The following is a 10,668-nucleotide window of genomic DNA, read 5'->3' as shown; positions in this document are numbered from 1 at the left end:
GGAGTGTCTGGCACACACCCTTGAAGCTGCACAGCATCGGGTACCCCTGCTGTGCACAAGTCCTGCTGCCTGGTGTTTGGGGAGAGATACCCGGGACATACTTTTCCCTTCCCCAGGTCATCCCAGAGGTTTTGTGAGGGTCAGGGCTGCTGTGAATTTGGCAGAGCCCCCCCCCCCAGTGTGTGCGTGCACTGATTCTCTTTCTGATCTGTGACTTCCCCTTCGTCACCTAAGGTGCGAACCGGAAAGTGCTCTTAGACCTGCTGCAAACTGTAGGGACCGAACGCTGCCACCCACCCAATCCCGACTCCCCAAGCCTGGCACCATCTGCCGCCTCCTTCTTCCTGGAAGGCCACCCTTCCTCGCGGAGCAGCGTCAACAGCTTAGGTAAAGCCTCCCCTGGCCCTCCCTCGCTTTCCTCCCTTCTGGCTTCACAGTGCTGTCTCAGATCTCTTCTTCAGATGGGCCATGCTCCTGGCTCCAACTGTCTCCTAGCTCTCAGTTTCTGGTGACTCTGTCCTCATTCAGCTGTTGCGGGATCCCGTCTCTTTTCTCTGTTTTTCCTGTGTGTTTACTCTAAACCCTTGTACTCTATAAACTTTTGTTTTATAGACCTGACACAATGCAGCTCTGTAAAAAGGAAAGGGAAGACTGATTCCCTCACCCCTCTGGAAGAGGTGTAGGACTTAGTTGCCTGTATGCACTTTATCCGCTGGGTCATGTACAGAAGGGGAGGGACTTGCTGGTCTACCTTGAGAACCTCCTAGTGTCATGCTGGGCACAAGGAAATTAGAAGTGTCACCCATTCAGATCCTGGAGGCCAGCAGCTGGGGGAGGAAAGGGATGAAGCCCAGGGATAAGTGACCCTGGTCACAGGGTTTACATTACACGTAGGAAGAGCCTACCTTAGGACATAATGATTGTGTTGTAGCTTGTGCTCTGTGCTGCCCAGACTGTGTGAATAAGCCCATGGGTCTATTCTAGGTGTTGGGCTTTCCTCCTCTGAGGAGCTCTGGAGCTCAGGCAGAGGCAGCATGAGGGGTTATGGAGTGGGCAGTGGGTGAGCTGGCTTGGAGAGAGGCTCTGATCCTCGTGGGAGGGCCATGCAGGCAGATAACAGCCTCTTGTGGTCCACTTCCCCTCTCAGGTTGGTGGTTTCCTTTGCAAAGGCCCTCCTGTGGGGCTAGAGGACAACACACCCCACACCCTGCCAGGCGCTGGAGTGCGTCTGTGTCTCACTGGTCTCACTGGCTGGTGACACCAGGACTTTCTTTTCACCATGGCCTTGTGAAGGTGACTCTCCCAGTTCCAGCTCTGATGCGGTGACAGAGCAAGGCCCTTTTTTGTCCTGGTCTCTGGCCCTTGAAGAAACTCCTCACCACATTCAGTGTCATCCACAGCCACCTTCCGGTCTGGGCGCTGGCAGGAGTATTTAACTTCTCTCCCCCTGTTGTTTCTTCTTTTGGTTTTGCAGGCTGGCTTCTCACGTAGGCTGGATTCGTGCCCTGCACCCAGGGTGGCCTGGGTGTACATCAGCTGAGGGGTAATGACAAGCCACCCTGTCCCCACAGCTCTCCTGCCTAGGTTACCTCGCAGGAGTAGATTCAAGTTTTATCTTATGGCTTGCAGTAAACTCTGTAGTGGGCACGCTGCTAGGCTCTGCCTTCTCTCTCGCCTACTGTGCTCATCATCTGCTTCTACAAATCCTTCGTCTTTGCTAGTGCATCTCCAGCTGCCTGCTCAAAAGGACGGGGTTTCTCCTCTTTGGTGCAGAGTTTAATGTGGGGGGGGGTACCTGGTGGCTATGGGTAAGATGGCTTGTGTCTCCCACAGGGAGCTTTATTCGATCGGGAAGGGAGTTGGATGTTCTCTGTGTGATTATGGTGGAAACGATTTACCACAGGGGTGGGAGGTTTAGGTACCGTGACCGAGGTTTCTGGGGACAGAGAGAAAGTAGGAAGAATAATGGAAGGTTTTCTAATTGACTAAGTATAATTTGGTTGACTAATATCTCTGAGGCACGTATCAGAGGGTTCAGGTAGCAAAGTGGTCTCTAATTTTTTTTTCCTTTTGCGTGTTCATGGCCCTGTAGGGTACAAGGACCTTCTGTATGTTTCCACAACGCTCGGACAGTTGTTGAAAGCACCAGATGTTGTGGACTCGCCCAGTGAGGGTAGAAGAAAGTAAGTGGGGAACAGCTTCTGTCCAGGCTCCCGTGCATCTTGAAGGTGAAAGCCATGTGTGTGAATTCCTCCCCACCCACACCTGTGGGTGTGGCATCCTCAGAGCTGACGTTGTTTAGTGTCCATTGTTGTTGCAGTTTTTGCCAGAACCCCCCCTGCGCCCTGTTGCGATAAATCTCCGTTCCCATAAACGGCCACTGCCTGTTCCTGCCTGCAGCCCTGGAGCTGCAGTGGAGCCCGAACTAGCAGGTGAAACCCCTGCTCTGTCTCTCCCCCCTGCCACTGGGCACCAAACGCTGTTTTGGCTTTGTGATTTCTCCATCTCCACACGCTGCCCTGACGCTCACCCAGCTCTTTTGCCAGCCTGTGCACTGCCTTGGCAGTGCCTGCACCTCACCTTGCACGGAGCGGAGGGAGGGTTGGCACTGAAGTGCTGCTAGCAGGAACTTAGGGCTGTCTGATTTTTATTTATGAGACAATATCCATTACTGCGTAGTAAGGTACTTGGATGTGTTTTTGGCTTGTGAATATCTCTAGTGTAGAGGTTAGAGATGGCTAAAAGAGCAAGTGGTGTTGCACCAGCTCTGACGAGGCTTATCTGGCTGTGTTCGGTCTTACTTGCATCTGAGGAAGCACCGCAGGATTTATTTGTTCACCGGTTACACTGTCCACAGCAGCGTTCTTGTTAATGACCTAGTTTCCCACCCACGTTCCCACGTGGCGTGCTGCGATTTGTAAGCTGTCCCACAGCTCCCAGTCACCTGTGTCCGTCTCTCTCCAGTCACGACCGCCTCCTGTGCCTGGATGGAGGGGGCATCCGGGGCCTGGTGCTCATCCAACTCCTCCTGGCTATCGAAAAGGCTGCGGGCCGTCCCGTTCGTGAGGTTTTTGACTGGATCGCGGGGACCAGCACTGGGGGGATCTTGGCCTTGGCTATTGTACACGGTGAGGACAGTGTGAATAATGGGCCCCTTCTCGCTCCTGTGGGCTTGAGCGCTCCTCTGTGGGGAGCGGATGCAGGGTGAGAGCTGCCTCTCTGAGTCCCGACTAAGATTTGTTGTCCCTGCCAAAGGAGGGAAGGGAAGTTTGTTAATGAAGGAAAGCCTAGACCTGGCTTTGTGCTCGATTCTCACGTCAGCTGGCCTTGAGCAGCTTTCTGGGTTTTGGGAAGCGTGTGGTGGCAGAGTGCAATGTTCTGTTCTTCCTGCTCCTTCCACGGGGGTTTCACAACAAGGTGATCAGCACTTTCTGGTAGTGGGAAACTATCCTCTGGCTTGCCCTTTCTCTTTAATCCTACCCAGTCATGCTGCTGAGGTCTGAGCAGATGACAGGCAGCCTGGGAAGGGGATGGGATTGGGTGTGATGCCTCTCATCTCCCGCTGGTCCTGGAAAGTCCCAGCTCTGATGTGCTGTTTGTTCTGCCTGCCTTTCCTCCCACCCCCTGCTCCTGCTGACGCTGTTGCCCATCTCAGGGAAGTCCATGGACTACATGCGCTGCCTGTACTTCCGCATGAAGGACATGGTATTCCGGGGGTCTCGGCCCTACGAGTCGGAGCCCCTGGATGAGTTCTTGAAGAAGGAATTTGGGGAAAACACCAAAATGACAGATGTCCAAAAACCCAAGTAAGTCCTGCCTGGGGCTGCGCTGGTTGATGCTTTCCTTAGTGTGCTCTAGACCCCTCTCAGCAGAGATGCTCAGCCTTTCCTTAGAGCAGATCTTAGAGTGTGATGTGCAGACTATTGAAGTGATAAGTATGGTTTTTTTTCCATTTTACTCTTATTCTGTCATGTTGTCTCCCCCAGGGTTATGGTGACAGGGACGTTGTGCGACCGGCAGCCAGCTGAGCTCCACCTTTTCCGGAATTACCCCGTACCAGAGACAAAAACCTCCACTGAATACAAGACAAGCGCATCTTTCAAACCACTCACTCAGCCAGAAGGTAAATGCTGGCACACAGCAGTCCAGCTGGTTGGCAGGGGAGGGGGTCGTCTCTCAGAGACAGAAGATTTTCTGTTCTTCTCCCATTGCTCTGAAAATCGGGGTGTCCCAGCAATGGCTCATCCCTGATCTTGGCTTGTAGCTTGGTCCTAGTGATAGTTCCCTTTTCTCCTCTCTCCTCCTCCCTTGGCTTCTCTTGTAACAGGAACAGGGGCTGGCTAGCGAGGTTCATGAGGAATGGGTCTGCTAGAGGAGTCCTGCGTACAGTCAGTACCTTTCCCTGGGCTCTCAGGAACAGATTAACATGGAAAAGCTGTGTAACTGAAGCATGCAGCCCCCTCCAGCTTGCTTCTTTCTTTGTCTAGCAAACATAACTGGTTCACCATCAAAATAGCAACAATGAAGCTGGTAGAGAGTGAATTTGACCCAGGATATGTAGAAAGTGTTGAGAACATCTTTTAAAGCCCCCGCAAATAATCCTGTGCATCCAAGCAGAGGCCCTACTGTTGGGAGAAAGAGGCACAGCTATCTAGGGCAGGGTCTTCTGGGATTGCAAGCCCTCCTGCTTTGTGTTGGTGAAGGCGGGGTTCTTCCTGCACACAGGAAAGTTGCTGCAAGAGGCTCTATGCTTTCTCTCCCTCCAGACCAACTTGTATGGCGTGCTGCCCGCTGCAGCGGTGCGGCTCCCACATATTTCCGGCCGATAGGCCGCTTTCTGGATGGTGGGCTACTAGCCAACAACCCGACCCTTGATGCCTTGACAGAGATCCACGAGTACAACAAGACGCTGATCAAGAAGGTGAGGGAAATCCTGGCCCTGACTGGTAACTGGGTCTTTATTGGCTCCACTGAGCCTCCCTTGAAGGGGACGAGGGTTTGGGAACAGATGCCTCTCTAGTGGATAAACAAGTTAGCAGTGCAGCACCCTAGAAGGGTGTGTATGAAGGGGGATATGTGTTGGGAATGGTGGCTGAGAGGTGAAATACCTCTTCTGACAAGGGTGTTGAGACAGGGAGGCAGCCCCATCAGCCTGTCCTTGCTACTTTGAGCAAGGATGATTCAGTTGATGGTTGTGTGTGGCCCTTGATGCAGCTCTGCAGGGCCTTTTTCTGCCCAAAAATAAATGGAGAAGACAATGGTAGGGCACTTTGCAAGGCTGAAGAGTGAATGCCTTCTGTGGTGCGGCAAGTTCCTCAGAAAGGTGACTAACTACTGGCAGCTACTGGTCCGTGTAGCTGAAAGTGGAGGTGTGTTGCCAATATGACTGAAAGAGCTGGACTGTTTCACAGTCATCTGGTCCTAGGACTCATCTTTGGGGTGATCCCATGCATTTGGGTGCAGCCAGGGGTGTAAGGGGCGGAACAGTGCAACTGTTGAAGTCACATGGATTATACCTGTCCCACCAGGCAGTACTAAAGGGGGAAGATGGGGGAGAGAAAAGGCTACTGAGCCTTTCACCTTGGCTTTCAGAGCTTCCCCAAGACTACTGTGAAAGACATGCTCCGCCTTAATTGTTGGTCCTTGCAAGCAAATCTTTTGTTTGTCCACAGGGTCAGAGGCAGAAAGTAAGAAAATTGGGGTTGGTGGTCTCCCTGGGGACAGGGAAGCCTCCGCAGGTCCAGGTGAGCTCTGTGGATGTTTTCCGTCCCTCCAACCCTTGGGAGCTGGCGAAGACCGTCTTTGGGGCCAGGGAGCTTGGCAAGATGGTGGTGGATTGTGTGAGTACTGGGAGGAGGGGATGGGGGAAGACCCCTGGGGCTGCTTGCAGGGAGGGAGCAAAGGTTTCCAGTCTTCAGCTTCTTCCTTTTGGAAGAAAATTGTTTTTCCTTGGAACTGCTCCGACCATGGCCAGTTCAAGGAATGGATGTAGTGGGTAACCTAAGAATTGTGGGAGCACAGTGGGTCTGAAGCCCTGTCTGCCTGTTCAGGGTTTCAAGTCCCAAGGGAGCTGCAGTCCCTGCAGCTGTAAGGAGCTAAGGTGGTGGGAGAGCTGAGGACAGGATGGTGGTCAGTGAGCCCTAGGAACATTTGCAGGTGTGTTTGTGAAACTCAGTATCTTTCCAGGGAGCACTGATTATCATCTGAGCAACCTGGACCAAAAAAATCACACCTTAGAAAACAGCAATTCATTTTTCTTCAGAAAAGCTTTGTTATCCCCACTGGGGAAATTAGCAAATGCTAGAGAAGTGGGAGTATCACTAATAAAAAGCAGTAGTTCAGAGCTGTGGTTAGGAGTATGTAATAGGCATACGTTCTTGGATGCTTCAGAAAAAAGCTGATTAACTGTTGCACGTGAAAACATTCCAAATGAATGAAAGCCAGAAAGATCAGAACTGAGGTTTTGACTATAATCTTAATTCTGTCGCTTTATCTCCTCTTAGTTTCCTAAAGCCAGAAAATACCCGGAGAGGTCCCTCTGCTTCCCCTGTCTTTTATTTCAGGGCTCCCAGGGAAGCTGTCCCAGGATAGCCCAGAAAGCCTGCAATAATCACAGGCTCTACTGCTACTGGGCTTGGATAAGAGGTGAAATCCCAAGGAGGCTGTGATTCAGATCATCCTGGGTGTTTCTTTAAGGGAATTCACTTGGTGCTGTGATGGATGGAGGATCTGTAGGGTGCAATTCCTTGTGTCCCCAGGATCCAGGAGCACTGTTCTTATGTTAAAAAAACCAAACAAAAAGCCACCCCGCTCTTGGTGGTGAATGTTGCCATCCAGCAGGCACTTGCTCCTGGTTTTCCCTCTCCCTCTGCGGCTTGTGCAAGTTTGACTTCGTGCCAGGGAGCCTCTTGCAGGCAGGGGGAGAGCAATGTGACCGTCAGGCTCTAACTGTGGGCCTGTTTCTCCTGCAGTGCACTGACGCAGATGGCCCAGCTGTGGATCGTGCCAGGGCCTGGTGCGAGATGACGGATGTCCCATATTTCCGGTAGGAGCTTCCTTTCCGCTCTGCACAGACTTATTTTTAGCCCTCTCACTTCAGACCTGGCTGTGGCATGTGTCATCCCAAATCGTGTCCCCTCCAGTGGCATGCCTGCCCGGACCTGTCCCCCTGACCCCTCTCCTCATGCCTCAGTGACGTATCGGAGGATGCCACGGCCCACTCTATGAGCTGATATACCGAGCATGCCTTGTCTGGGGTCGGTTAGTGGGGGCTCGGGGGATGCTGTCTAACAGGGTCCTTAGGGGATGCGCATCCTGCCCTGTTCCACCACGCACAGCGTCTTTTGAGGTTCATGCCTTAGGTGGTGCAGTTGCTGAACTGGTCTCAGCCTTGAGTGTGGTTGTGCCTTGAAGGAGGGGGAAGGCCTCCGCACTGCAAGCCTGCTAGGTAAGGGGAAGCGAATGCCCAGGATGGTGGGAGCCACTTCACACAAGTCTTGTGCTTGGCACGCTTGCTGCCTTGTCGCGCTCCTGTTTGTGCCCAGCTGGTGATGCTGTCTTGCCGTATGTAGGCTCAGCCCGCAGCTGCACACGGAGGTGATGTTGGATGAGGTGAACGACACCGTGCTGGTGAATGCTCTCTGGGACACCCAGCTTTACATCTACCAGCAGCGGGAGCAGTTTGAGCAGCTGGTGCAACATCTCTGCCGATGACTGACCTGGAGGTTCCTGTTCAGCATCTCCGTGGCAAGGAGCAGCAGACACTGCTCAGATTTGCCCTTGAACCAAGATGTTGAGGTGGGGGAGGGACTACTACTACTAATAATGAGGAATTAATGATATTTAATAGACAACAGTGCACATACACATGTATTCCAGGACACACCCATGTATTCCCGGACAGCTGTGAAATGCTGACAGTTATCTCCGTATTGTGGCCCCATCTCTGCTGCTGTGCTCTGTTTTGCTGCCCTGCTCTCTGACCGTACAGCCCTTCCCAGAAGCCAGAGCCCCCACCTACCTGTCTTGAGCTGTAGCAGCTGGAGTCTGTCTCCTGTCTGTGCAGCACCTCCACTGACAAAGCACCATGCACCTTCCCACATCACAGAATGGGCCAAGGCCAGGTAAAGCGTCAGGGATTACTTGGCCCACTGGGGCCAAGGTGTTTCGGAGTGTATAGTATGGGGAAAAGGGATTATTCTTCCCTCAACACGCCCGGTTTGAAGGGGAGCAGAAACGCTGCAACTTTCTGCAGTAGATGTGATGCAGAATGTTGCAACTGGCCTTGGGAGAAGGGGGAACCTTTCCTGAGCCAGTTGTCTTCTGTAGCACCTTCCCCTTTCCCCTCCGAGGTGGGCTGGCAACACAGGTACTGGCTGCGCCAAGGGTGGGAGCAGACCACCCCCCCCACCCCGAGACTGTTTTGTGCCACCTGACTTGCTGTGCTACTCTTTGCTGAAGAGCTGAGATGTGAAAGCCTGTCTTTACTTGTAGCAAGCTCAAGATGAGGGACAATAGCCTTGGTTTGGCAGAGAGATCGTTTCTCTTTATTCTTAATGTGGAATTGAAATGCTCTGAGATCAGTTCCCACTAAAGAAGCTGGCCCCGTGACAGTTTGGATTTACTTTTTTTACTGGTGGAAATTCCGTTGTGAATGCTACACTACGCAATGTTTCTGTAGTAAATTTTCGTATTTATAAATAATTTATGTATCTTTGGAGGCATTTTGAGGAGTAACCTGAAGAACTGAATTCGTAATCGTTTGCTTTTGACTGGATGGACTGCTGTTGTGAGCAGTGCTTCTATGCAGAACTAACATGACCTGAAATAAAGAGGTTTCCATTTGGTTCCACTGTCATGCAGTCCATGGTTGTATTGTCTCTCTCTCCATCCTACAAAGTCTCAGAGGGGTTCTGAACTTGCAGCTTCTGAATTTCTTCCAGGTAGAAAATCGTGAACTGGGCTCCTTGAGACACAGGGTTATGCCCTTTGTATTGGGCTGAAGGGGTAAACGGCCTGTCCCTACAGCCAGCCAGGGGAGCATGTGTGTGGTGTGAGTGGCTGGCTGGCCCATGAAGAACAACACTGCATGCCGGGCTTGTCAGTTGCAGACTTTGGAGAGGCTTTGGACCAGCTCCCGTGTGAGAATCCTCTTGGAGCTGGTCTGGCCTAAAAAGAGGAACACTGAAAACGCTTGGGATATAAATGACTGGAGACGGGGCTTTAACTTTGGTATCCCCAGGTGGTTCCTGGACAAGGTAACTGCTGCAAGCTTGCTGGACCTGGTGCCCACTGATTCCTAAGGGACACTGCTGGCAGCAGTGTGGGTGCCAAGTCGTGGATAGGGCTAAAAACTGATTATCTGCCTTCTGATCTTCACTTTCACAAATGACATTGTGGAATTAAGGGTCTTTTAATGTGGAGTAAAGGTTTTCTTTTTCCTACATAACGGAGGGGCTTACCTTCCTGTGGAAAAACAAAACCCCACATCTTGGGATGGAGAGAACATGAGCTCCTTTCTGCTTTTTGCCCCTGGCTTGCAATCCCCCCCTCTATAAGCCTGCACTAGCTGCAGGGACTTCCCAGAGTGATCTGTGCTCGGGCTCCTTGCATGCAGGCAGGGAGAGCAGGAGGGTTCAGGCACAAAGCTTGTGCCTGCTGTTAGGGAGTCTCATTGAGACCGGGAGTGGGAGGGATGCCAAGAGCCAGAGGGCTGAGGCCTGGGATGAGGGAATAGTGGGCAGGGAAGAGGTGAAACCTATTTTGAGCTTTCCGTATGTTTCCCCCCAGCTCCTGCTATTCGCTGCCTGCGATCGCAAGCTGTGTGCGAGGGACCCGAAGATGCTCTGCTAGCACAGTGAGGCCAAGCGAGCCACCTCCGAGCGGTGGCAGTGACGGAGGCAGCGAGCCATAAGGCAGTTACTCTGGCAGGTGGCTGGCTCTGCAGGTGTCAGGGCAGGGAGAGCTGGGTACTGAGCTGGCAATCAATAATTCAAGGAGGCAGTCACATGCACTTGCTGGCTGTCACAGGATTCCTCTCTCCCCAGAGTCCGGTTACTTCCAGAGATCAAGTTCCAGCCTCTTGGCTGGTGAATTATTAAACTCCAGCAGTGCTCCATTCCCTTTGTACCACGTCTGTGTCTTCCTGCTGTCCTACCTTGCCAGTGACGGGCTCTTTCCATCCAGCTGGCTGTGCAGAAGCAGAGTCCTCTGGGCCAGTATAGCACCTTGTGCTCTCCTTTGCTCCTTGATTCTCAGTGGGAGAGGGAAAAGGCTCTGGAGATGGACCTGTCCTACAGATCCACCATCTCCATCTATAAGGTGAGTGCCGACACCAGAGGCTGCTCCTGTCTGCCTAGGGGAGGGAGACGCGTGGGTGGGAGGAGAAAAGCTGTTTTCTGCCAAAGGCTCCTTTGAAGGGTGGACAGCCGAGGGCTGGATCCATCCCCGGGCTGAACTGCAGCAGCTCCTGTGGGCTCTGGGCTGTGTTTGAGAGTAGGACGGCTGGCAGGAAGGGAGGGCGGTGTGGGTCTTAAGGCAGATCCAGGAAGGAACTGGGCAACCAGGGTGGTTTGGACACGGAGCATGTTTATGAAGGGTGACATGCCTTAGTTGCCGGTAGGAAGCTGGAGCTCAGTCAGCTGTTTTCCCCTTTGCTCAAAAGAGCAG

At 52.6% G+C, this 10,668-nt stretch overlaps 2 protein-coding genes across 4 annotated transcripts in view; both read left to right on the top strand.

The window, feature by feature from the left end:
- PLA2G6 (phospholipase A2, group VI (cytosolic, calcium-independent)) overlaps positions 1 to 8,855 on the top strand; it is a 16,036-nt gene extending 7,181 nt beyond the window's left edge. The window contains exons 8-17 of one of the 3 annotated variants that reach the window (XR_663975.1): positions 235 to 387; positions 2,093 to 2,183; positions 2,965 to 3,128; positions 3,656 to 3,806; positions 3,987 to 4,123; positions 4,767 to 4,921; positions 5,673 to 5,840; positions 6,972 to 7,045; positions 7,572 to 7,797; positions 7,879 to 8,855. Coding sequence is in view for 2 of the 3 variants with exons in the window: in XM_009332643.1 (XP_009330918.1) it covers positions 235 to 387; positions 2,093 to 2,183; positions 2,965 to 3,128; positions 3,656 to 3,806; positions 3,987 to 4,123; positions 4,767 to 4,921; positions 5,673 to 5,840; positions 6,972 to 7,045; positions 7,572 to 7,713 (1,235 nt within the window). In the remaining variant the exon portion in view is untranslated. Of the gene's footprint in view, positions 1 to 234; positions 388 to 2,092; positions 2,184 to 2,964; positions 3,129 to 3,655; positions 3,807 to 3,986; positions 4,124 to 4,766; positions 4,922 to 5,672; positions 5,841 to 6,971; positions 7,046 to 7,571 lie in introns of all 3 variants that reach the window. The other 2 variants (XM_009332643.1, XM_009332644.1) reach the window with 2 other exon arrangements.
- A 1,413-nt stretch (positions 8,856 to 10,268) lies between these two features.
- Positions 10,269 to 10,668, top strand: part of BAIAP2L2 (BAI1-associated protein 2-like 2) — a 10,998-nt gene continuing 10,598 nt past the window's right edge. The window contains exon 1 of the mRNA XM_009332671.1: positions 10,269 to 10,320. Coding sequence (XP_009330946.1) covers positions 10,282 to 10,320 — 39 coding nt within the window. The 5' untranslated portion in view covers positions 10,269 to 10,281. The remainder of the gene's footprint in view (positions 10,321 to 10,668) is intronic.

This window comes from Pygoscelis adeliae, unplaced genomic scaffold (genome assembly GCF_000699105.1).
Source record: "Pygoscelis adeliae isolate BGI_AS28 unplaced genomic scaffold, ASM69910v1 Scaffold399, whole genome shotgun sequence".
Lineage (NCBI taxonomy): Eukaryota > Metazoa > Chordata > Aves > Sphenisciformes > Spheniscidae > Pygoscelis > Pygoscelis adeliae.
This window is presented reverse-complemented; position numbering and strand designations above follow the sequence as displayed.